Source organism: Miscanthus floridulus, chromosome 15, assembly GCF_019320115.1.
Source record: "Miscanthus floridulus cultivar M001 chromosome 15, ASM1932011v1, whole genome shotgun sequence".
In the NCBI taxonomy this organism is placed as follows: domain Eukaryota; kingdom Viridiplantae; phylum Streptophyta; class Magnoliopsida; order Poales; family Poaceae; genus Miscanthus; species Miscanthus floridulus.
In genome coordinates, this window is record NC_089594.1 from 75,323,443 (window position 1) to 75,350,253 (window position 26,811).

Consider the following 26,811-nt stretch of genomic DNA (forward strand, 5'->3'; position numbering starts at 1 on the left):
TAATCATTCCAATAGGGCAAATCACTCTTGTGGACTCAAGTATGTGTAGCTATTTGCCCTGGCTTCCAAGAGAGCTTCAATGCACAAGAGGATGGAGTATATATAAGCCAAGCGCCCAAAACTAGCGGTTGGAACTCCACTCAGCTGAAAAACAAACACTAGTTTTCTCCAGTGAAGTACGCTAGAGAATTCAGGTGGCATCTAATAGACACAAATCCAAACCGTTACTATACGGACATTATCTGGCGAGAACTCCAGTGGACAGTGGTACACTAGAGAATTCGGGAGACATTGTTTCACCTTGGCCTTAAATGGAAAATTATAATATGCGAGCATTGCTACGGGCATCACTATGGTAGTATTTTTGGAGGTCGTAAATGTTTCAAGTGTGGTCTATCGTGTTGCCGTCAACTTCAAGGCATTAGAGGTGGAATGATCTAAGTCTTGTTGACTTGAAGACTATATGTGGCACTAACTACTTCGGTTGTAGTTTGTGCATTGTTCTTGCATTTGCTTTGCGAAGGATGACAAACTCATGTGGAGTGATTTCTCTTGGTGCCACCTTTTGGTTCCACCACCTTCGGGTTTCATTCTGGTTTTTGTGAAGGTTCTGTACCGCTTCACACTAGATAGCTTTGATTGTGTCCTTGCTGATGGATTCATTCTAAGGAGGGTTTGGAAACTAAGTTCTTGGTAACTAATGCGATGAATGATTTCCTCTGTAAGATTGCTTCTTCACCGAACAAAAGAATGAATGGTGTGAACTTGGTGGCTCTTGACTCGGAGATATTGTGTGCCCAAACAGCAACTATGAGTTCTTCTGGCCATTTTCCCTTTGGTAGCTTCGACAATTTTTGTGGCAATGCCTAAGAGAATGATGTCGTTTGCCCCGTCTACTAAGGCGTTTGACTCTGGATCGCTTAAAGATTATGATGTTCTAGATTCTAGATAGTATTTGTAGAATCTAGCTATAGATAAAAAAATAGACCCCCTAGAATAGTGGCCGAAGATGTTTAACGCCCAATATCTCTAAATAGTAGAGTGGAGGTCAGTTAACTGGATTCTCATAGTTTAGTGGTTAGGTTATAAGAATCCTCTCAATCCATATGTTTGGATTTTTTAAAAAAATTCACCTCAGTATCATAACTTTAGGAGATCTAAATAAGCCCTATCGTAGTAGCGATGGTTATCTTACTTTGCAACCATAGGTACTAAATAACTTGTTGCACGATTACCTCCGATAACTGCTCTCTTATTGCCACTACATTCCACAACAATGCGAGCCAACACATGGTGGCAGTAACGCTCTACAACCATATGACATTAACGCTCTACAACCATTCGTTTTGATCCATAATATCAGTATATACAATAGTCTATTTTCATTTTGGATATACCTATTCATTGCTGACTCGCTGTAAAAGGAGTAATCTATCACCACAGATAACTTCTAAAAATACAACCATCATCATAAATCATGTACAACCATCATAATAAATCATGGCCAAACCGCGAGATAAATAATTATCGATGGCCGTAAATGACTGTGAAAAAAAATGTAAATAACCGTGGAATATAGCCAAGACACAGAAACGAGCCAAACGTAGGCTAGGCTAGAGAGACGGAAGAAGGAAAGCAGAGCACAGGGGAGGGGAGGGGAGGGAAGGGGGGCTAAACCTAAACCCGATCCGATTATTCAACAGCCACCCTCCCCCGACTCCATTTCACCACACCTCATCCCCCCCTCCCCCCTCTCCGACTCGACTAGGGCGCTCGCGCACGCCGCCGCCGCAGCCGACGACGACGAGCGGACGGGAAACAGGGAGAGCTCTCGATCTCCGCGCGGGCCGTGGGGGCGCACGCACGGCGCGCGTGGCGGCCTCCCCGGTCGGGGGTCAGATCCGAGCTGAATCGGGGAGATTTCCCGGCCAGGTGAGCATTGCGGCGCGGCGCCTCCCGATCTAGAGACGGCTCGTTCGGTCTCGTAGGCTGCGAGAACGGGTCCGGCGCGCGCTTGGATTGGATTGGATTGGATTGGGCTGGGTTACTCGGACCCTGTTCCTGACTCCCAGTCAATTCGTTCGTTCGTTCGGTGGTGGTTTCGGAGGCAGCTGCGGTATATAATTCTTGCGGTTTCGGAAAGTAATCCAGCTCCGATTCATGATTTATGTATGGTTTGATCCCGTGGAGGCTTTCAGTTTTTATGTATTGTTTGATCCCGTGGAGGCTTTCTGCTCTTTTGACGCTAGATTATTGCTTTCGGATAAGACTAGTTACTTCCTCTTGAAATTTGAGGAGTTTTTGCGGTCAGGAATGGTGTTACGGGGATTAGAAAGCATTCCTGATATCATGAGACATGACTTCACTCTTTTGGATGTGACTTTTGCTCCGGTTGTGTCTTGAATATGGATGTGATTCCAGGGGTTCGATTGCCATTTCCTTTTGTTGTCTCATTGTCTGCAATGCCTGCTTGGTACCATGCATGCTTTTGCGGCCACTAGGCACGAGATGCATGCGGGCATGCGGCACGAGTTATGTAGACTGGCTAGTTAGCAATTGTTTGTACTGTCTACAAAGCTTGTTACTTTTGCGACCTATCTCTGTAGCCTCACTTTTGGATTTCTCCTTTTTTTCTCTCGGGTCGTCTAGCGAACGAAGGGCGGGCCTGGAGCAAGCGGTAGTCTTACTGCCTGTGCCCGGAAGGTCCCGGGTTCGAGTCGCGGTCTTCTCGCATTGCACAGGCGAGGGTAAGGCTTGCCACTGACACCCTTCCCCAGACCCCGCACACAGCAGGAGCTCTCTGCAGTGGGTACACCCTTTTTTTCTGGTCGTCTAGCGAAATAGAAACTTACCATTCTAGTTTCTTGAAACTGCAGGAAGGAAAACGACAAGTGCAACGAAGCTGTACTTGTTCAGGCGATAGGATAATGGCTGGCATTTTGACTGAGGACAATGGTGGGGATGCTAGATCCTCATCAACTGAAGAGATGCCGAGTGACCAACAGAGTCATTCTGGGGATTCTTTAGCTGAGTGGAGGTCGAGTGAGCAAGTTGAGAATGGAACACCATCCACTTCACCAGCGTACTCAGACACTGACGATGATGACTGTGGTATGTTTTCCAACTCTTCTCACATTTGTCAGTATCTCTTTCTTGCAAATTCTTTTAGCTAGATCTTTCTAATCTTCCTTCTGGCGGGCTCGTGCAAGCGGTAGAGTCTTACCGCCTGTGACCGGAAGGTCCCGGGTTCGAGTCGCAGTCTCCTCGCATTGCACAGGCGAGGGTAAGGCTTGCCACTAACACCCTTCCCCAGACCCCGCACAGAGCGGGAGCTCTCTGCACTGGGTACGCCCTTTTTTTTCTAATCTTCCTTCTAATGTTATGATATTATGTGGACCAGCTAGATTTATCTATTCCTAGGTAATTTGTTCCATGAGGAGTCCCAACTAAATTGGTTAAGGTACTACTTAACCCATTTAGGTATGATTCAGTGCAGTCTAAATGTCTAATAACTTGCCCATGCAATAAGATGATACCTTTAGATACTTGTATCACCTTTAGGAAGTTTAGTTTTTCACTGCAGTTGTTTGGGTCAATCTTTTAGGTTTAGGATAACTAGCTTCTTGAGGAATCAGGAGCATTGTTGAAGCCTTGTACCAATGGATCATTCATTGGTTTCGCACAGGCAAGAACAGCAGATGTAGAGATGTACTAAAAAGATGATAGCTGTGATACTTGTCATGAATGGTCTTAAAAAGTGAGTGTTTATAGGGAGATTGTCCTGACTTGTGACTTGTTTGGTCGTGGGGTCTGTCTGTGGTAGATAAATCTTGATCACTAAATGCTTTTTCTTACCTATTAAAATAGTCCTGCTGCAGGAGACTATGAAGTCAAGTTGATTTTTTTTCCTGTTATCCTGTAAGTCAGTAGCAGGTGTTGACAGGAGCAGGCTAAGTACAATCCACTGAACTATTGTGGCAAAGTTAGGTTTGTAGTATCAAGTCGATTTGTCAAACCGACTTAATCCTCTGCACTATAACTATAAGCTAGTGTAACATAAAAGGCTGCCTTGTGAGTTGCAGGACCAAAAGCTATGTCTAGTGTGCAAGAGATTTCCAACAATCCCAATGTTCAGTTATTTAGATCAACTACACTCAAGCTTGAGGTCCCTTTTGGGCCTAAGTAGTTAAGCTGCTTTGAAATTTCTTACATGTAACTTTTTTAGAGCACCAGAAGTTGCATTCAAGAACATTTATCGTTGCAGTTCACTGTTCTAAAAGGTTGGCACCTGGTGCTTGTACTAGAAAACTATAGGGTTTCATTATATAACAACTCCCTACAGTCACAAATAAGTGACATTTTTGTGTTGTCCTAAGTCAACTATTCCAAACTTAGTTCTACTTTCTGTTATAATGCACAACAACAACAACAACAACAACAAAGCCTTTAAGTCCCAAACAAGTTGGGGTAGGCTAGAGTTGAAACCCATCAGAAGCAATCAAGGTTCAGGCACGTGAATAACTGTCTTCCAAGCACTCCTATCTAAGGTTAAGTCTTTGGGTATATTCCATCCTTTCAAGTCTCCTTTTATTGCCTCTACCCAAGTCAACTTCGGTCTTCCTCTGCCTTTCTTCACGTTACTATCCTGACTTAGGATTCCACTGCGCACTGGTGCATCTAGAGGTCTTCGTTGCACATGTCCAAACCATCTCAACCGGTGTTAGACAAGCTTTTCTTCAATTGGCGCTACCCCTAATCTCTCACGTATATCATCGTTCCAAACTCGATTCCTTCTTGTATGATCGCAAATCCAACGCAACATACGCATTTCCGTGACACTTAGCTGTTGAACATGTCGTCTTTTCGTAGGCCAACATTCTGCACCATACAACATAGCAGGTCTAATCGCCGTCCTATGAAACTTGCCTTTTAGCTTTTGTGGTACCCTTTTGTCACATAGGACACCAGACGCTTGCCGCCACTTCATCCACCCTGCTTTGATTCTATGGCTAACATCTTCATCAATATCCCCGTCCCTCTGTAGCATTGGTCCTAAATATCGAAAGGTATCCTTCCTAGGCACTACTTGACCTTCCAAACTAACATCTTCCTCCTCCCGAGTAGTAGTGCCGAAGTCACATCTCATATACTCAGTTTTAGTTCTACTGAGTCTAAAACCTTTGGACTCCAAAGTCTCCCGCCATAACTCCAGTTTCTGATTCACTCCTGTCTGGCTTTCATCAACTAGCACTACATCGTCCACGAAAAGCATACACCAAGGGATGTCCCCTTGTATGTCCCTTGTGACCTCATCCATCATTAAAGCAAACAAATAAGGTCTCAAAGCTGACCCTTGATGTAGTCCTATCCTAATCGGGAAGTCATCCGTGTCTCCATCACTTGTTCGAACTCTAGTCACAACATTGTTGTACATGTCCTTAATGAGCCCGACGTACTTCGTTGGGACTTTATGTTTGTCCAAAGCCCACCACATAACATTTCTTGGTATTTTATCATAAGCCTTCTCCAAGTCAATAAAAACCATGTGTAGGTCCTTCTTCTTCTCCCTATACCGCTCCATAACTTGTCTTACTAAGAAAATGGCTTCCATGGTTGACCTTCCGGGCATGAAACCAAATTGGTTCATAAAGACCCGCGTTATTGCTCTCAAGCGATGCTCGATAACTCTCTCCCATAGCTTCATAGTATGGCTCATCAACTTAATTCCTCGGTAATTCGTACAACTTTGAATATCCCCTTTATTCTTGTAGATCGGTACCAATATACTTCTCCGCCACTCATCAGGCATCTTGTTCGATCGAAAAATATGGTTGAACAGCTTGGTTAGCCATACTATCGCTATGTCCCCGAGGCATCTCCACACCTCGATTGGGATACCATCCGGTCCCATCGCCTTACCTCCTTTCATCCTTTTCAACGCCTCTCTGACCTCAGATTCTTGGATTCTCCGCACAAAGCGCCTATTGGTGTCATCAAAAGAGTCATCCAACTGAAAGGTTATGTCCATATTTTCACCATTGAACAATTTGTCAAAATACTCTTGCCATCGATGTCGGATCTCATCCTCCTTCACCAAGAGATGCTCCCTTTCATCCTTAATGCACTTAACTTGGTTGAAGTCCCGTGTCTTTCTCTCACGAACCCTAGTCATCCTATAAATGTCCTTCTCTTATTCCTTCGTACTCAAATGTTGGTAAAGATCCTCGTACGCTCTACCCTTTGCCACACTTACAGCTCGCTTTGCAGTCTTCTTTGCCACCTTGTACTTCTCTATGTTGTCCACACTCCTGTCATGGTACAAGCGTCTATAACATTCTTTCTTCTCCTTAATAGCCCTTTGGACTTCCTCGTTCCACCACCAAGTATCTTTAGCCTCGCGTCCCTTTCCTTTGGTTACTCCACACACCTCTGAGGCTACCTTCCGAATGTTGGTTGCCATCTTGTCCCACATGTTGTTTGTCGTCTTCTTCCTTCCAAGAGCCCTCTTTGATAACCCTTTCCCTAAATACCTCTGACGTCTCCCCTTTCAGTTTCCACCACTTTGTTCTTTCAATCTTAGCTTGTTTATCCCTACGGGCACGCACCTGAAAACGAAAATCTGCCACCAAAAGCTTATGTTGAGAAACAACACACTCCCCTGGTATCACCTTGCAATCCAAGCATGCTCGTTTGTCCTTTCTTCTTGCGAGGACAAAGTCAATCTGGCTACAGTGTTGTCCGCTACTGAAGGTCACTAGATGAGATTCTCTCTTTCTAAAGAAAGTGTTGGCTATCATCAGGTCAAAAGCTACCGCGAAGTCCAGAACTTCCTCCCCCTCCTGATTCCTACTACCATACCCAAAACCTCCATGAACTGCCTCGAAACCTGCGCTTGTAGTGCCTACATGCCCATTAAGATCTCCTATAAAAAGCTTCTCACTACTAGGTATAGCTCTAACCAGGCCATCTAAGTCTTCCCAGAACTGTCTCTTAGCACTCTCGTCGAGGCCTACTTGGGGGGCATACGCACTAATTACGTTCAAGACCATATCACCAACGACAAGCTTGACTAAGATAATCCTATCTCCTTGCCTTCTCACTCCCACCACACCATTCTTGAGGCTCTTATCAATTAAAACTCCTACTCCATTTCTATTCGCGACTGTCCCTGTGTACCAAAGCTTGAAACCTGTATTGTCCACCTCCTTCGCCTTCTGACCCTTCCATTTAGTCTCTTGAACGCATAATATATTTACACGTCTCCTAGTCGCGGTATCAACTAATTCTCTTAACTTATTGGAAATGCATATTCAAATCTACTCATATCACTTCCAAACATTCAAATCCAACCTGGAAAATGTATTTTGTAGTCAAAGTTTGGAATGATTAACTTGAGACAACCCCAAAGGCACCCCTTATTTGTAACTGGAGTATTTAGCTTTTTGTGTTTTGTGTGAACATTACTGAGTTGGACATGTTTTTTTCTTAAAATTGGCTTGTAATTATGAGATGATGATTATCCTAGTTTTTATTTTACTGGATTACATGTTTCTGATAAGCTGATTTATATGGTCTGTGCATTTCAACCTTTTGCAATATTAAAGATTTTGGCATCAGTTGGTGCTTGACCTGGTAATTCCATTGTCTATTTGTCTTGTATAGGACCTAGGCCTTCTGAGCTTTATGGGAAGTTTACATGGAAAATTGATAATTTCTCCCAAATCAACAAGAGAGAGCTAAGAAGTAATTCCTTTGATGTTGGTGGATTTAAGTGGTATGGGTCTTATTGTCATTAATTGGACCGTTTCCTTTTTAGATTTTATTGTACCACAGACATGTTTCTACTGTGCTGTATCTGGTCTTCTTACTTGCCTGCTATTTGTGATTTGGCTATTACTCCCACTGTACCTAAAAGAAAGTCATTCTAGATTGTCTTAAGTAAAATATCCTATTGACCAAGTTTGTAGAGAAGTGTATCGACATTTATGACACCAAATAGGCATACACGAAAATATATTCCATGATATATCTAATAATACTTATTTGGTACCATAAATATTGATATTTTTCTGTTGTATAAATTTGGTCAAACTTAAGATGATTTGGTTTAGGACAAAATAGAATGACTATCTTATAGGGACGGAGGGATTAGTTTTTAGTGTCCTTGCAAGGATATAGCTGTTAACTAGAGAAGGTGTGAACACAACCAGTATGTTTAATTTTCAGCACAGGTTCCACTGTTTGCATGTTTTATTTGAACTATTCTGAAGGTTGACCATCCATTTGAAAAGTGATTGAACAGCTTATGTTGAAAAGAAACTAGTCCTGAACACAGGTAACCTTGTGAGTTGCCTGATTGTTGAATAGGCTCATTTGGTATCACAGACTGCATCTGTCAACAGTTGAACTCACTGGCAGCTGGTCAATTAAGCTGTAATTGGTGTTTGGCCTGCTCATGGTGATATGCGTTTTGCCAGCAAATCGTAATTTTAGCATTTATAGACATGGAGAAGGAATACCATTGTGATAGTAAAAGTAGCATTTTCTCTACTGGTATCCATCTCTGTTGACATGTTTCCTATGTCAATATTTTTTGGTTAACCGAAGCAAAAGTTACTTTCCTTGGAGTCTTGAGCATACTGTATTCTGTTTCCTTTTCAGTTTTTGTTTACCAAGTTCTTTTTCATGTTGCCCTTGTTCTTACATACTGAAGAACAAGAAGAAGAAAGTGCTGTTCTTGTCCTATTTTTATATTTAAGTACGCATAGAATAAGCTAATTGGGGACATGAGCAGTTATGCATATATTTTTGTAGCCATTTTTTTGTTTGTTACATCTTTTTCTTTTTGATATTTTAATTTGCTTTAGGTTTTTATGCTTATATAGTTTCTGCATCATATTTTGAGATATATCAGCTGATTTTCAGGTATATCTTAATTTACCCACAAGGATGTGATGTCTGCAATCACCTCTCACTCTTTCTTTGTGTTGCCAACCATGATAAGTTACTCCCAGGTAGATGCATAATTTGATGCATTGTATTTGATTGACTCACTTCAGTTTGTGACTCCTCTGTATATCTTCAATATGATTTGCTTTTATTCAGGATGGAGTCACTTTGCGCAATTTACAATAGCTGTAATTAATAGAGACCCTAAGAAATCTAAGTATTCTGGTGAGTTCAATGTGACTACTGTCTCGCTTTCCTAGTGCCTAGAGCTAAAACAGCAAGCTTTTGCTTGCCTTCTGCAACTGTAGTTTATGGAAAGTAGCATTTCAGATACACTGCATCGGTTTTGGAAGAAAGAGCATGATTGGGGGTGGAAAAAGTTTATGGAGCTGTCAAAATTACACGATGGCTTTATTGTTGACGATGTTCTTACCATCAAAGCCCAAGTTCAAGTTATCAGGTATCTGTTTTCTTTGCGTCTTACATTCAACGCTAGCATCAATTATTTTCAAGTGGGAAGTATCTGTCTACTTTGCATAACCATGTCTGCTTCTGCATTCTAATATTTGAGGGAGAAGACAGACCGTCCATTTCGTTGCCTTGATGGCCAGTACCGAAGGGAACTAATTAGGGTGTATCTATCAAATGTGGAACAAATTTGCCGGCGCTTTATTGATGAAAGAAGAAGCAAGCTTAGCAGGATGATTGAGGATAAACTGGGGTGGTCCAGGTTAGATAAACTTCTGAACGGCACGTTAGTGTTTTATGGCAAGTCTCATTTCCAAGCCTTTTTTATTTTTTTTGGCATATTGCAGTTTCAGTGGATTCTGGTTAGCAATGGATCCAAGTGTGCGTCGACACATGACAAGGGAAAAGACTGAAACCATATTGAAAGTTCTAGTGAAACAATTCTTTATAGAGAAAGAAGTTACATCAACCTTGGTAATTGACTCACTATATAGCGGGCTCAAGGCACTTGAATACCAGAGCAAGAACAAAAAGGGGATACCTAAACTAACAGAGACAGATGCTCGCAGCACTCCAATGGTACTTATTGATCAGGACATGTTTGTTTTGGCTGATGATGTGATACTTTTGCTTGAAAGAGCTGCATTGGACACACTGCCACACCAACCATTGCCCACAAAGGATGATAAAAGTTCACAAAACCGCACGAAGGTAGACATGTTTCTTTGATCCCTTACACATTGGTTTATAAGGTATTAAGGTTAACGTCCATCCTTGGTGTTTCCAACTTGTAAGCAGTGGACTAGCACAGCTATTTACTGATGTACCTGTTTTACATGTTCAATATCAAAATTTATTAGGCAATAGGAGATTGTATATTGCATATATTAGGCAATAGGAGATTGTATATTGCTTATTTAGGCAGTCCAGTCAATTAGGATCAGAGATTTACTCCTGTCCTTGTATTTGTAAACTGCCATGTATAGCAGCAGCAGCTGCCCTATAATATAGGCGCCCCTCTCCCATTGAGAGTGTGGCTTATTGCCCCAACATCATATTCTACATGGTAATCAGAGCAATCTGATCTTGGCCCTCCCTCTCCTCCCTCAAGCCTGCGCCGCTCTCTCCCTGAGTGCCGCCCAACCTTGCCGCGCCGCCAAACAGCCGCGCCGTCATGACCACAGAATCCTCCACCACCTCCGCCACCTCTCCAGCCATGGCTGAAGCCATCAACCCAACCGTTTGCCCATATGCTCTGGTAAACGTCAAGACCCACATCCCCATGACCCTCGAGCTGCGACCCTCCAACTACACCAAGTGGTCCACAGCTTTCAACGCCATGTGTGGCAAATTCGGGCTGCTCTCGCACCTTGACGTCGTCTCCCCTACGCCCACTGATGATGCATGGGTGCAGGCTGACTTCTGCATCCGCAGTTGGATCTTCGGCACCGTCTCCGACTCCGTCCTCAACCTCGCTATGACCGGCGCCCAGCAAACCGCCGGCCAGCTCTGGACAGCCATCGCCGCCTTATACCAGGCTAACAAGGCGCCCCGCGCCGTCTTCCTAAGTCACGAGTTCCACTCGTTGACCCAGGGCGACTCCTCCATCGACGAGTACTGCGTGCGCATGAAGGAGGCTGCCGACAATCTTCGCGACGTCGGGCAGACCATCACCGAGCCCAACCTCGTCCTCAACCTGCTCCGCGGCCTCAACGAGAAGTACCAATCCGTCGCCGACAACATCGCCGCCCAGGAACCTCTCACCTTTGCTGTTGCCAGGAACCAACTCCTCCTCAAGGAGCTGCGTCTCAAGAACGAGGACAAGGTCCGCGCCGCTTCGGCCCTTCTCGCTGCCTTCACCGGCGCCCCTAGTGGCGCCCCCCCCGGCCGGAATCCCACAGCAGCAGTCGCGCCAGCGGCAGCAACCGCGCCAGCATCAGCAGCCGCGCCAACAACAGCACGGCAACGGCGGCCGCCGCGACAACCCTCGGCGTGACAGCAAGCGTCAGCCCTGGGGCTTTGATCCTTGGACTGGTGCACGTGTCAACCCCGGCGACCGCGTCATACCTCCCTGGGAACGCGACCAGGGCGGTTCCGGCGCCCCTGGCAGCCACACATGGCAGCCCCCACGCCAACAGGGGGTGCTCGGTGCCTCTCCTCAGGCGCACACGGCGTTCGCCCCCGTCCAGGCTTCCTCCAACAACACTGGCGGACCGACATGGGACTCGACCGACCTCATTACTGCCCTGCAGCACTTGGCTGTCCAGGGCAGCCCCTCATGGGTTGTTGACTCCGGCGCTTCATCCCACATGACGTCCTCCGATGGTATGCTCCTCCAGCGCCTACCCCCCTCCACCTCCTCTATAACAGTAGGCAATGGCACTAGTATTCCGGTCACGTCTAGAGGTCACTCCATCCTACCCACCGCCACAGCAAACTTCTCCCTCAATAACATTCTCGTCGCCCCTTCCCTCGTCCGTAATCTTTTATCCGTTCGTCAATTCACCCGTGAAAATCGCTGCTCTCTTGAATTTGACGCTCTTGGTTTTTCTGTTAAGGATACCCAGACGGGACGCGTGATTCATCGCTGCAATAGTACCGGTGATCTCTACACCATACCTGCTATCCCTCCGACCGCTGGCGCCTCCTCACATGCTCTCCTGGCTGTTTCGTCGACTCTGTGGCACCAGCGTCTCGGCCATCCAGCCCCTGCTGCATTAGAACAGTTAAATAAAATACATGCTGTTTCCTGTAATAAAGTAGATCGCTCCCTCTGTCATTCATGTCAACTAGGCAAGCATACGCGTCTACCCTTCAGTGCCTCTCAGTCTTGTTCTCATGCCCCGTTTGAACTAATTCATTGTGATGTTTGGACCTCTCCAATACCTAGTATATCTGGTTTTTCATACTATTTAGTTTGCCTGGATGATTACAGTCACTACTGTTGGGTTTTTCCTCTCCGACGCAAATCCGAGGTTCATCAACACTTAGTTGAGCTCACAGCTCTTGCACAAACCCAATTTAACCTCCCTGTAAAATGCTTCCAAACCGACAATGGCACCGAATTCGTCAATACAGCCACCACCACCTTCTTCGCTGCTCGGGGAACACTTCTCCGTCTCTCCTGCCCATACACTTCCCCTCAAAATGGCAAGGCGGAACGCACCATCCGCACCCTCAACAACTCAATTCGCACCATGCTGCTCCACGCCTCCATGCCGCCTGCATACTGGGCTGAGGCTCTTGCTGCCGCCTGCTACTTACTCAACAGGCGCCCTTCCTCCTCCATATCCCATGAGGTTCCCTTCACTCGCCTCCATGGACAGCCACCCACCTACAGCCACCTTCGCGTTTTTGGGTGCCTATGCTACCCAAACCTACAGGCTACCTCCCCACATAAGCTTGCACCTCGCTCCGCGGCATGCATTTTCCTTGGGTATCCATCCTCTCATAAGGGTTATCGGTGTCTTAACCTGGAAACTCAACGCATCATTATTTCTCGTCATGTTGTGTTCGATGAGACTGTTTTTCCTTTTTCCACCGCCAGCGTCCTCCCATTCCCTCGCTCCCTGGATTTCCTTCTAGACAACGATTCGGTTTCGGTGCCTTGCTCTACTGTTCCTGCAGGTGGAGGTCCCTCCTCAACGACCACGGTTGCTCCGTCCACCCTGGACGTTGTGCAGCTGCCTCCTGATGATGAGCCGGACCCGGCTCTTCTCCTGCCTGGGGGGCGCGGCCCTGTGCCCCCTAGCCCCAGTTCGGCTTCTCCACCACCGGGCGGGTGTGGTCACGTGCCCCCGCCTGGCCTTCCTGTGGCTCCGTTCCCACGGACCTACAGTCGACGACCCCAGCCGGTGCCAGCGCCATCGGTTGTCCCTACAGCACCGGCGCCTCAGGCTGCAACCCCATCTCCGCCACTCACGCGCACCAGGACCGGCGCCATCCCGCGTGTGAGCTACGAGGGGCTCGCTGCCACCTCCTCGCCCTCACCATCGCCTTTACCGGCGAACTACCGCAGCGCCCTCGCCGATGCCAACTGGCGGGCTGCGATGATGGCTGAGTACCAGGCACTCGTCGACAACGACACCTGGCGTCTTGTTCCGCGCCCTCCTGGCGCGAACGTTGTGACGGGCAAGTGGATTTTCCGGCACAAATTCCATGCCGATGGGTCCCTCGCTCGTCACAAGGCCCGCTGGGTGGTCCGCGGGTTTTCCCAACGAGAAGGTATTGACTACGACGAGACATTCAGTCCGGTGGTCAAACAGGCTACCATTCGGACCGTTCTCAGCATTGCCGTCTCCCGCGCCTGGCCGATCCACCAGCTGGATGTGAAGAATGCCTTTCTTCACGGCCACCTCGACGAGACGGTCTACTGCCAGCAGCCACCAGGTTTCGTCGACCCCGCCGCTGCAGATCACGTCTGCCTCCTGCAGAAGTCCCTGTACGGACTGAAGCAGGCCCCGCGCGCTTGGTACCAGCGGTTCGCGGCCTTCCTTCAACAGCTCGGCTTCGTCACCTCCGCCTCCGACACGTCCCTCTTTGTTCTCACTGAGGGGACGAGTCTCGCCTACTTGCTGCTCTACGTCGACGACATCATCCTCACCGCCTCAACTCCCGCTCTTCTGCAGCGACTCATGGCACGACTCCAGTCTGAGTTCGCCATGACCGACTTGGGTGCTCTTCACCACTTCCTCGGCGTCGCCGTTACCCGCACCCCCGACGGCCTGTTCCTGTCACAGCGACAGTACGCCGTCGATCTCCTCCAGCGGGCGGGCATGGCTGAGTGTCATCCTACGTCAACCCCTGTTGACACTCAGGCCAAGCTCTCCGCCCATGACGGCGACAAACTGTCAGACAAGGACAGCTCAGCGTTCAGGAGCTTAGCAGGGGCTCTTCAGTACCTGACTCTGACGCGTCCTGATCTGGCTTATGCAGTTCAACAGGTGTGTCTCTTCATGCACGCCCCAAGGGAGCCCCACCGTGCGCTAATCAAGCGCATTCTGCGCTATGTGAAGGGCACGCTTTCCTCCGGTCTTCACATTGGCGCCGGCTCCGTCCAGACGCTGACCGCATACTCTGATGCTGACTGGGCTGGTTGCCCTGACTCCAGGCGGTCCACTTCTGGTTTCTGCGTCTATCTCGGCGACAACCTGGTCTCCTGGTCCTCCAAACGCCAGACCACGGTCTCCCGCTCTAGTGCTGAGGCCGAATACCGTGCTGTGGCTCATGTTGTGGCCGAGTGCTGTTGGCTGCGGCAACTCCTTCAGGAGCTCCATCTTCCGCTGCCCCAGGCCACGGTGGTTTTCTGCGACAATGTCAGCGCCATCTACATGACGGCCAATTCAGCCCACCACAAGCGCACGAAGCATATTGAAATTGACATTCACTTTGTGCGCGAGAAGGTGGCTCTTGGCGAGATTCGAGTCCTTCATGTTCCTTCATCTCATCAGTTCGCTGACATTATGACAAAAGGGCTCCCAACGCCGCTGTTTACAGAGTTCAGAACCAGCCTGTGCGTCCGCAAGCCTCCCGCTTCGGCTGCGGGCGGGTATTAGGCAATAGGAGATTGTATATTGCATATATTAGGCAATAGGAGATTGTATATTGCTTATTTAGGCAGTCCAGTCAATTAGGATCAGAGATTTACTCCTGTCCTTGTATTTGTAAACTGCCATGTATAGCAGCAGCAGCTGCCCTATAATATAGGCGCCCCTCTCCCATTGAGAGTGTGGCTTATTGCCCCAACATCATATTCTACAAAATTGAAAGCATTTTCATCATGGTGTACATTTTATGTTGTGCAGACTGCAAAGGCCCACAGTTTTCAGACAGTTCATATTAAATTGAAAATTACTTTCAGCCATGGTGTGTATCTGCACTTTACTTATTGGGTTACTGCTGCTGCTGCTGCTGCTGTGTGTGTGTGTGTGTGTGTGTGTGTGTGTGTGTTTCCTGCTTTGTTTTTGTATTAGTGTTTTCTTCCTTGATATAATGACAGGCAGCTCTTCTGCCTATTCGAGAAAAAACACACACTCCTATGCAGTATTGCTCTGAAATGGGACCAGGACTTAGGAATCGTCTATGATTTGTATCTTAACGAGTTATGAACTAAAAAAAAAAGTATGCATAATCTCCATTTCCTTATCCAATTTATCTCTCCATGAATTTCATCCTACTGATGTATGGAGCCCTAACAGATGCTCTTGTTATAGGATGGCAACTCAGGTGAGGAGTTCAGCAAAGATTCTATTGAGCGTGATGATAGACGGCTTATAGAGCTAGGCTGGAAGACATTGGAGCTTTTTGCCTTAGCTCATATATTCAGGTAAGCAAACTTTTCTAGATGATTGTTCCAATATTTGGTCCACAAATACATACTCAAGTCATATATTAATGTCAGCAACATAAATTGTTGATTCTCAGTGATACATGGTTTGTTTGAGATTCCTTTTTTCTGATGTTGCTTGTTTTATATGTTAGCACATAGCTGCAGAAGTTCTATCTCCCGTTTATGTAAAGTAAATTGTTGTATCTGGTTATGATAGTATGTTTTAAAATTATTTTTCTTGGGTAAACATAAATCTTCTTGATGAAATCTGTGAATTCAAATCCCGCTCCAGTTATGGTTATGCATGCTCATCTTACTTTATGAAGTTTTGAAACAGCCGAATAGAAGTGGCACATCAAGAGGCTGTGGCTTTGAAGCGCCAAGAGGAACTCATTCGTGAAGAGGAAGCAGCTGGGCTAGCTGAAATTGAACTTAAGGCAAAGCGTAGTGCTGCTGAAAAGGAAAAACGTGCCAAGAAAAAACAGGTTAACATTTATTTTCTGGTGCAAGCATATCATGCCCATCCTATTAATAATACTATTTTTCTGCTTTCTTTTCTGGCATGTTTCATTTATTTTGTATGTGAAATTAGTGATTGCACTGTTCCTAGTCCTCACTGTTGTCTTTAGTTTGTTTTTTGAATGTACTATGATAAGTTATGTAGTATCCTTTTTTATATTTGTTGAGGAGTTTTATAATGTTCTGTATCTCTCTAGGCAAAACAGAAGAAAAATAGTCGAAAAAGTAATAAGGGGAAAAGTGGCAAGTCCGACATCAATAAGGAAATACTTATGGACAGCAGTCCTGATGATAGAATCCTGGATGATTTTTCTGGACAAACGGAAGAAATGTCCTCAAATGCTGACAACCCTGAAGAAGTTTCTGATATATCTGACAGCAGAGACGATAATTCAGATGTGCTTCATGTTGATATTGAAGACCGGGAATCTAGCCCTGTTAATTGGGAGACAGATGCTTCAGAAACTCAAGCTACTGTTCCTGGAAGTAGTGAGGTGCAAAATGACCATGCAGGGAAGAGGACCTCTACTGTGGATGATAGCTCATCAACTTGTTCATCAGATTCAGTCCCTTCAGTTACCATGAACGGATCATATACAGGCGGTGCCTGGACAAGCGTCAGATCCTCATCCAATAGGTTGGTATTGGTCATATACCATCTTCATGAACTCCTCTATCTTACTATAGGTTGGTATTGGTCATGCTGTAGTATTGATCATGCTGTATTGTGATTCAGAGGAAACAACCGGAGGAATAAGGATACTGAAGCAAGGGCAGGATTTGCACAAGGTGGATCAAGTTCAGCGCATAATGGTTTTATAGGATCTGGCAGCAATGCCTCTAGCCACTCAAAGGAAAGACACGAACCTGAGGTATACATCCCTTGGATATCTCAGATAATGCTTGTTATTCATCAAGGATTTATAATGTGCCATGAAGCAATCCTTTTTTTTCCCTAATTCTTCCTCAAGAAAAATTTGTGTTGTAGAAAAGTTTTCTCTTCCAGTTTTTTTTTTTCTTTAATCATCTATTGGTGTTCAACTTGGTTCAATAACCATAAAAATTAATTCCTTGCAGGATGATAAAGTTGTCTTGCAGAGGAAACAACATGCACAACGGCACATTGATGTCATTAGCCCCTCCAAGTCAAGGATGGCGGAGTCTTCATTTTCTTCTGTGAGCCCTATTAAGAAGCAACCTAACTTGTCTCATCAACCAAAATTTTTGCTAGAAAGCACCAATAGTTTGAATCACCGTGCAAGCGAAGTTTCAGGCCCGGCAGCAGGTGCCTCTTCAACCCCGGCAGCTCAGTTAGTTTCGAATAAAGGACCTGTATCCAGTGCTGCAACCCAGAATGAGAAGCCAGTTCCAGTTACAAGTAGACCCCTGCAGGTGCTTGTACCATCCAAATCTGAAGCGCAGAAACAGGCTTCCCTAACTGGCAGTGCAACTACTCAGGTTGTTTCAGTATCAAGGCCCTTGAGTGCCCCACAAGTCCCTGCAGCGAAACAAAGTGCACCAGTCACTTCAACAGCTCCGAATGCACCTCTTCTTTCTCGTTCAATGAGTGCTGTTGGGCGGTTGGGAACTGAACCCTCTGCCAGTGCTCCTAGTTTCATTCCCCTTTCACGAACATATCGCAATGCCATGATGGAGAAAAGTTCTGGTGGCGGAAGCAGTTTCACACATCAGCAAGGTTCATCTGAGCAAGCAGTTGCACCATCGCAATCGATGTTCACATCGCAACCTTCCATTCCGTTATCAGAGACCTTGTCTAGGAAAGAGGAAACATCATTGAGACCTGGGTTTACATTTGGAACCGTAAAGCCCGAGTCACTGAACCCATATCAGGGCAGAGAAGAGAACTCACAGCAAGCTAGCAGCAGCAGCAACAGTGGTGATTGTACGCCATCGAGTTCGAACATCAGAAGCGAGATTGCGAAGCTCAGTTTGAATGGAAGATCACGAAGCAAGCAACTGTTGTCAGAAATTTCTACCAGATTTACTCCCTATCAGCCACAAGGCTTGGTCGCTGATGAGTTCCCACACCTAGACATCATCAACGACTTGTTGGATGAGGAGCAGAGTGACAGGAGAAGGGTTCTTCAACCTGGTTTTGTTCAACAATTCTCTATGCCTAATGGTGCCAGCACACCTGAGTATGGCTTGTTTGGTGAGCCATACCTGTTTGACCAGTCCGAGCAATACTTTGACGAGGAGCCACCAAGGTTTTATAGTCCATTGAGCAGTGCTCCTCGGAGGCTGAGGGACCGGAGCTATTCACACTTTGATCTCCCTTCATACTCCAGCAGCAGCCATTTTGATGATCTGATGATGAGTCAGTGGCCATACAGCCGCACTGACATCTCCATGCCTAGTTTTGGGTCAGATACAAGTGGCTACCCCTATCAGGCGCAGGATTTCCCGAGTTCAGCTAATGGAGCAAGCAGGTACCCATCGTATCGCCCTGCCAATGGGCATTGAGAGTTCTAGTGACTGCATTGATAATAATGTGTGGTCGAGTCCATGCTGTTCGTTTCTGAGCTGAGCGTAATTGTAATAGTTCCCCATAGCAGTGATATAAAGAATGGTTCCTCAGTTTCCTTGTTCAATCAATAGTTATATCCTCCCCCCCCCCCCCCCCCCCCCCCCCCCCCCCCCCCCCTTTCTATAGTTCAGTTTTGCCCAATGGTAATAAATCTAAGTTGGTTAAAATGATCTGGCTAATCTAGTCAATCGTGTTCTGAAATGTGTATGATGCAAGCAAATGGTATAGGGTGTTTTTAAGCCATGCCAGTGCTTCAGCTGATGCTTCATTGACTGGGAGTATTTCTTGTTTCTTCCTCTGACGAGTGGCAAGGTGTTATTGATCGTCTCATGTTCTCCTTGTATATATCAGAGTAAATTCTGGGAATAGCCCATGGACATAAACTAATTATCTGCTGCACATTCTGAACTTTTTGGAGGTATGGTTGATTATTCCATGGATGGATAAGCTAGTGTAAAATGCGATAAGGTCAACTGCGTTTTGTGCCATCTTTTTATCTTCTTGAACTGTTTTGTGCCATCTTTTTTTCTGAATGATCATGCTATCTTTTTTTGTACAATTTTTTTTTCGCTGTAACAAGCAGGACACGTAAATTCATAATTTCTGTTCCAATTTAGAAAGAATTATTATTGCATGCATATCTAAATGTTCTGTAGGGTACAATTGGTGTTGCTGATGCTTTGTGTGTTCCACGTCCACAAACTGAGAGCAACACCAGCCACATAATTTTTGTTCCAATTTAGAGAAGACTCATTATTGCTTGCATATCCAAATCTGGTGTACGGTACAATTGGTGTTGCTGATGCTGTGTGTTCCACATAAACTGAGAGCAACACCAGCCACCCAGGAATAGCGGAGAAATTCCCATTATCGGGCATAAAATAGTGATTGTAATTGATTCTTGTAACTAGATTGGCAAGACGGGGGAAATGACCTACATTGAGTTTGAAAGAAAGGATCTGCAGCGGATGTAAAAAGAACGCTTGGTGAATCTAAAGAAGAAAAAAGTACTGCAGCAGGCTGCTCTTTTGCTAGTAGCAAATGGATTAGAGTTAGAGACCTAGCACGACACTCGTCAAATTGCCTGTCAATCCGATCGACTTCCATCTCGCATCGTGTTCGTGTCCTCACAACTGCAGTCGTCTACTGAGTCTTGTGCATTGTGAAAGTGGAGAGCCAATCCAAGGATAGGTCTTGACTCACTGGCAATGAGGGCCTTGCATTGTACTTGAGCACAATAATATCCAATGGAATTTTTTCTATAGTGAAATTCTTTACATGCAATTGGCATGAACCTAAATCTCTTATTATTGACCACTAAAAAAACGTGATTCCCATTGGCGCTAAACTTTAATCCTTTCCCTACCAAGATAATTGATTAAGCATATGAACATCCAGATGTTAATATTGTTTCTACTAGTTATCCCCAAATCATAGAGGTGATCGACAACGAGCGAATGGGCGGCTCAACGAAGAAGAAGATGGCGAAGATGTATCTTTGGTCGAGGAACGGATAGTGCATGCAAGTCGGCTATGTGGGTTGCTCAGTGTAACGGGCGATGTGGGCCACGCGGTTGCTGGCTGGTACTGCTCGGTGAGCTAGCTTGCTGCGCACGTGCTACTGCTCGACTACGAATGTGGCAACGGTTGTGGAGGGCAAGTCTGCCAAATACTCATACGTAACTAGGTCTCAAGTGAATACATCTTTCTGAAGTTCCAACTTCCAAAGTTGCATATTAGTGCACTAATCTTGTGTTTAGTTGGAAGGAAAAACGATATTTTTGATATATCTATTAGCCAAGAGTATCAATATATGCATGGCCTGTTCGGATGGTATGGTTTTGGAGGAATTTGGATGGTTTGGAGGAATTTGTGAGAGAAAAACACTGTTTCGGATGAAAAAAAGAAGTGGATCAAGCCGAATTTAAGAACACGCGAACGAGGCCCTGATTAACTACCGTGTGAAAGAGATTAAAATATACATACAGTGGCATTGACAGGATTTGAGTTTTTATTAGGCGGTAGATAAGAATAGAAGTTTTAGTCAATGCCATATATACAAAAATTTGGAATAGATAAACCAACCAAAGTTCTATTTTTTTTAAAAAAAGAGCAAAAATCAACCGAAGTTTAGTTTGAGCCGAGAACCAGATTTTGATGCTTGGCACGGAGCGACGGTTACTACCCAACGCAAGTTAGGTACCCAAAAAGCCCAATTCCATCGATGGCAAATCGGGAAATGACCCAGCGATCCGCAGCCCGGAGGCCCTGGCTTTGACCTAAATGCCCCTCCCCCGTCCGGGTCTCATCTCCTCCTCCCCCGCCGCCCCCCCGTCTTCCACCATTGCCCCTCGCGGCCTCGCCTCGCTTTCCCCCAATTTCTTTCCACGCCTCTTCCTCTCTTTGCCCTCGAGCCGCTCCCCCTCCCTGCCCCTGCGCGGCCTTCAAATCCACCCGCTGTTTCCCCGCCCTCCCCTTGGCGCGCAGCTCCGGAGCGCGGGGCGCCGCGGCGCCGTGCGGTGGGTGGGCTCTGCTTCTTGGATCTCGGGCGGGACTGACTGGCCCGTCGGTCCCGGCGCTCTCGCGGCGATTCCGAATTTCCGATTGCTTGCTTGCTGATGGCTGTGGCTACTCCCGCTGCGATGGCTGCGTGAAGGTTGGATTGGGTCTGTCGGCGACGGGATTGGATCTTAGCGATTTTCGCTGTTTCTGTCGGCACTGGACAGCCGCCGCCGCTGCGATTTCCTTCCCGGTGAGCTTTCGCGATGCTCCTGCCTTTGTTTGTCGATCTTAGTCACGTGATTCGCTGCTTGTCCGTGGGTTTCATCACTGATTCCTTTCTATTCGACTCATTTGGTTGATGCTCTGTCATGCCAGGCGCTCTGTTTCTTGGCGCGGTGATACGCAGCGATGGCGAGCCACGAGCTGGTCCTTGGGCACGGGCAGGACGCGGAGCTGGCGCTGGGACCGAACCACCACGACTTCGGCCAGGACCACGGGCTGGGTCTCGGCCACACGCATGACCTCGACCTCGGCGGCCACACGCACGACCACGAGCTCGTCCTGGGCCAGTCGCACGAGCACGACCACCAGCTCGTCCTCGGGCACCACCACAATGACGACCACCAGCTGGTCCTCGGGCACGACCATCACCACCACCACCACGGCCACCACGCCGGCGAGCTGGCTCTGAGGCAGGGCCATGAGGGGGACTCTGGGGCACTGGAACTGGAAGTGCAGGGCCACCGCCATGACGAGCTTGACTTGTCGGAGAGTCACGAGCTGACACTTGCCGAGACGCATCACCTGGGTGTTGATCAGAATCTCGACCAGCTCTCGCTCGAGCAGGCTCATGAGCTCGCGCTGCAGCCACACGATCTCTCCCAGGGTCCTCTTGCCGTCGCTCCTGTTGTCCAGTCACGGACCATGGTTGTGAGCCCTGAGTTTCAGCTCACAGTGGGGCAGGAGTTTCCAGACGTTATGAGCTGCCGCAGGGCCATCCGCAACACAGCCATCGCCTGCCATTTTGAGATACAGACAGTGAAGTCTGACAAGTCCCGGTTCACTGCTAAGTGTGCTGCCGAGGGCTGTCCGTGGCGCATACATGCAGCAAAGCTCCCCGGTGTGCCCACCTTCTCCATCAGAACTATACATGACAACCACAGCTGTGTGGGGATCAACCATCTTGGTCATCAGCAGGCATCTGTTCAGTGGATTGCAAACACTGTCAAAGAGAGGCTACGTGAGAACCCACAATGCAAGCCCAAGGAAATTTTGGAAGAAATCCACAAGGCCCATGGGATCACCCTATCCTACAAACAAGCTTGGAGAGGTAAGGAGCGGATCATGGCTGCGGTTCGAGGGTCTTTTGAGGAAGGATACCGTCTCTTGCCGGAGTACTGTAGACAGGTGGAAAGAACAAATCCAGGAAGTATAGCTCGAGTGTACGGAAACCCAGATGACAATTGCTTTCGGCGACTCTTCATATCATTCAATGCATCAATATTTGGTTTCGTCAATGCATGCAGGCCACTTATTGGGCTTGATAGGACCCTTCTGAAAAACAAGTATCTTGGCACCTTGTTTCTTGCCACTGGTTTTGATGGGGATGGTGCTCTCTTTCCTTTGGCATTTGGCGTGGTTGATGAGGAAACTGATGAGAACTGGGTATGGTTCTTGTCTGAGTTACATGAGTTGCTGGAGAAGAACACAGAGAACATGCCAAGGCTCACCATCCTGTCAGATAGACGGAAGGGCATTACTGATGGAGTTGAATTCAACTTTCCAACTGCATTCCATGGGTACTGTATGCGTCATGTTAGTGAAACCTTCAAAAAGGAGTTCAACAATCCAGTGCTTGTCAACCTTCTCTGGGAAGCTGCTCATGCACTGACTGTGATAGAGTTTGAAACTAAGCTGCTGGAGATAGAGGACACGTCACCAGAAGCTGTTGTCTGGATAAGGCACCTGCCTCCACGTCTTTGGGCCACAGCTTACTTTGAGGGGACAAGGTACGGTCATCTAACAGCAAACATCACGGAGTCGCTAAATTCCTGGATACTGGATGCGTCTGGCCTTCCTATAATTCAGATGATGGAATGCATCCGTCGCCAGCTGATGACTTGGTTCAACGAGCGTCGCGAAGCTAGCATGCAGTGGAACACAATCCTCGTGCCCGCAGCCGAGCGTTGTGTGCAAGAGGCCATCGAGCGTGCACGGGGCTACCAGGTGGCCCGAGCCAACGAGGCGGAATTCGAGGTCATCTCAGCTCACGAGGGAACAAACATTGTGGACATTCGCAACAGGTGCTGTTTGTGCCGTGGGTGGCAGCTCTATGGCGTCCCATGTGCCCATGGTGTGGCGGCGCTCCTCTCCTGTAGGCAGAACGTCCACCGCTACACCGAGAGCTGCTTCACGGTGGCAACATACCGCAAGACATACTCGCAGACCATACACCCGATCCCAGACAAGACCCTCTGGAATGAAACGGCAGATCATGAAACAGCAGATCATGAAACAGCGGATCAAGGACAGGCTGACGAGATCAAGGCGCAGATGATCATCAACCCTCCGAAGTCACTGAGGCCCCCAGGACGGCCAAGGAAGAAGAGGGTACGAGCGGAGGACCGCGGGCGAGTCAAGCGGGTCGTTCACTGCAGCCGCTGCAACCAGACTGGACACTTCAGAACCACATGTGCTGCTCCAATATGAACAATGGCATGATGATGGTGTAAAATACCACTGCAACCACTTGAGAACTTCTTTGTTAAAGGGCGTACCCAGTGCAGAGAGCTCCCGCTATGTGCGGGGTCTGGGGAAGGGTGTTTGTGGCAAACCTTACCCTCGCCTGTGCAATGCGAGGAGACCGCGACTCGAACCTGGGACCTTCCAGTCACAAGCGGTAAGACTCTACCGCTTGCACCAAGCCCGCCCTTCTTGAGAACTTCTTTGTTATTATTAATTATAGCTGCAGTATTCCTGTGACAAGTTAGTGTCTACTTGTGCAAGCTTCTTGCTTGCAGATGGTCTTCTTTGGTTATTATACTTGGCTACTGCTGTTGTTTTAGCATTAGTAGTTGAATAATGTCAATTTCAAGTTTGTTTCATAGCACTGGATATCTGCAATGACTTTCTTTTTTTTTAAAAAAAAATACCATCAAAAGAAACTGTGTGTAAAATACTAGTCCAAAGATGGCATTGTCTTCAGTTTAGCAAATCCCAATTTTGGCAAACAGTTCCGGGGGAGGAGCAACGTGTCATTTGCGGCCTATTATAAATAATAAATAAGGCGAAATAATTGCTGCTTGTTCTTCTAATTTTGTCACCAAATTTCTTTTGCTCAGATCTTTCAAATAACTGTGGTTACTGTTATGCTGTATTTAATCCCTGACGAGAAAACTCCAGACAAAAAGTAAGCGTAGCAACATCAGATTCTGACAAAATTCCTACATCGATGATACATGTACATTCAATATACAAGTTCCTTGTAACAACCAAAAAAAGGAGAGAACAAAATCAGCTCACCATTTACAAACTACATCAACGATTAGTACAAAATCAATCATATGCTCGGGGTCAGCTGAGCTTCCGCTACTTGTGGTGTCTGAGTGTCTAACCCGGGAAACTGGCCGATATCATGTCCTTCAACTGCATTTAGGTCCTCGTGCAGACCAATCGCAAACTCTTCAGGTCGATCTCCGTTGCTCACAAAGTAGTCAGCTATCTGAATTATCATCGCAAAAAAGAAAGCTATCTGCATTAGCAATTGAACTAACATTTATTTTCTTTTAATCAACTATAATAAGCTTCTTATCAGCGACAAAAATGTGCTATAGAATGTTCTAAAAAGAGCAAAGGATATCTGAATTTTACATGGTTTGCGAGCGACATCCCGCTTAAAACAGCCGCTTCTATGCTTGAACCAGTAAGCCAGTCACCGCAGATGCCTGCTCGCCCTAGGGGATCAAATATGCATGATACTCCTGGAGTGTTCATAGGTAGAGCTGCACCCCTGTGATTTCAACGATAATTCATACTCATGTTTTAACTTAATGGAGAAGTAGAAGTATAAAAGATATAAGGAATGGCTTTGTTATACCATAACTGCACTCTTGTGTAAATTGGTTGCTGAAGAGATCCTTTGGATAACCCTAAAGCATGTTCTACTCCTCCAAGCATGTCTTCCTTCACCTTTTCTGCCGCAACTTTTGGGATATTTTCCTGAAACTAACAGCTTAATCCATTTGAGACGTGAACTGATAAAGCTGAAATAACTTGGAATCTATATTCTGTCTGTCAAGCAATCAATACTGGGGGGGGGGGGGGGGGGGGGGGGGGATGCAACAAAATATGACAAGAAAAATTGAAAAAATTCAGCAAACAAGACCTGTGGGACTTTGTTTCTTTTTCCATAAGCAGCAGTACTGAAAAATGTCCAGCACTCAGGTGTGCCTGTCTGCATTGGAAAAAGTTTGCGGGTATTGTTGCCCATCCAAGAGAGAGAATCGACATCTCTCACAAATGCTCCATGAGAATCAATACATGGAACTGGAAGAGGATCTTCAAATGCCGCAAGGAGTGCCCAGACAGAACTGAGCTCTAGTCTCTGATCATTGATTGAATGAAACATGGTAAGAAATAGGAATTAAAGGATATATGTCTCATGAGTTCAAAATTATTGCAATAGTAAAACCATGAAACCTTCATTTGTTTTGTTAGTAATGGCAATCCTGATGTAGAGAGCAGACGGTTGGCACATTTCCCTGATCAATGTGTAACAGAAGGATCAGGTAGGAATATGATGTCATTTAGAATGATTGGGTGAATGTACAAATATGGACGTGTCGCCAAACAAAAGGTTATCATACCAATGTGATAATTAGGCAATATTTTTTTACCATTTGTGCTATTTTATTCAATAATGTAGGTCATCGAGGTTGCATAAAACATGTGGAGCTATAGAGAAAGAACATAATTGAAAAGTCTGAACTTCAGAAATTTACTGCCTAACTTCCAAAAACTGAGCAAAAATATGTAACTATGTTTTGCCTACAGAAACAGTATTTTCCCCATTAGAAAGGAGTTTGTACTGACTATTATGAGCTATCACAATGGCATCGTATTCACCACGAGGCTTTTCACTCTCAAACAAGCGCCACAAACCATTGAACGGCTCAAGTTTGCTTATCCAACAAGGCCTCAAAACTTTGATCATATCAGTCTGCAGAATGCAACATGCAACTCAGCAATTGGATTAACTTTCATCAGCCAAGTAAAGAACTGAATATAGAACTTAAAGGTTCAGCAAACCATTGAGATAATAACTTCATGGTACTTGGATTGAACTCTCAGAACAAAATCAGGACAAGTCTCTAGAGCAGGATATGATGTGGAATGTTTGGTGAATTCATGGTGATGTGCAAGTAACTGGATAGCAATGAATATGGATGACTTCATACTACTACACAACACTTCCATGGAGCTTGAATAAGGTGGAGTA

General features: G+C 46.3%; 3 protein-coding genes across 6 annotated transcripts; 2 read left to right on the plus strand and 1 right to left on the minus strand.

Moving 5' to 3' along the window:
* The first annotated feature begins 1,657 nt into the window (after window positions 1–1,657).
* Window positions 1,658–18,876, plus strand: LOC136509134 (TNF receptor-associated factor homolog 1a-like). Of its 4 annotated transcripts, XM_066503942.1 has the most exons (14): window positions 1,658–1,932; window positions 2,650–2,747; window positions 2,877–3,111; window positions 7,663–7,774; window positions 8,926–9,014; window positions 9,106–9,174; window positions 9,280–9,409; window positions 9,521–9,679; window positions 9,765–10,128; window positions 15,630–15,742; window positions 16,083–16,230; window positions 16,462–16,901; window positions 17,001–17,136; window positions 17,342–18,876. In XM_066503942.1, the coding sequence occupies exons 3-14, from the start codon at window positions 2,928–2,930 to the stop codon at window positions 18,746–18,748; spliced, it is 3,351 nt and encodes a 1,116-aa protein (XP_066360039.1). In that variant the 5' UTR covers window positions 1,658–1,932; window positions 2,650–2,747; window positions 2,877–2,927; the 3' UTR covers window positions 18,749–18,876. The 4 variants fall into 4 exon arrangements, with proteins under 4 accessions (XP_066360039.1, XP_066360038.1, XP_066360037.1 ...); XM_066503941.1 differs by lacking the exon at window positions 2,650–2,747; XM_066503940.1 differs by lacking the exons at window positions 1,658–1,932; window positions 2,650–2,747 and adding an exon at window positions 1,979–2,169.
* A 2,273-nt stretch (window positions 18,877–21,149) lies between these two features.
* LOC136508411 (uncharacterized) lies at window positions 21,150–24,448 on the plus strand. Its single transcript, XM_066503078.1, has 2 exons — window positions 21,150–21,564; window positions 21,690–24,448. The coding sequence occupies exon 2, from the start codon at window positions 21,723–21,725 to the stop codon at window positions 24,021–24,023; it is 2,301 nt and encodes a 766-aa protein (XP_066359175.1). The 5' UTR covers window positions 21,150–21,564; window positions 21,690–21,722; the 3' UTR covers window positions 24,024–24,448.
* A 123-nt stretch (window positions 24,449–24,571) lies between these two features.
* Window positions 24,572–26,789, minus strand: LOC136507679 (uncharacterized). Its single transcript, XM_066502331.1, has 7 exons — window positions 26,622–26,789; window positions 26,406–26,532; window positions 26,013–26,074; window positions 25,699–25,917; window positions 25,411–25,532; window positions 25,185–25,323; window positions 24,572–25,035 (listed from the first exon to the last, which is right to left on the minus strand). The coding sequence occupies exons 1-7, from the start codon at window positions 26,787–26,789 to the stop codon at window positions 24,874–24,876; spliced, it is 999 nt and encodes a 332-aa protein (XP_066358428.1). The 3' UTR covers window positions 24,572–24,873.
* Window positions 26,790–26,811: the final 22 nt, after the last annotated feature.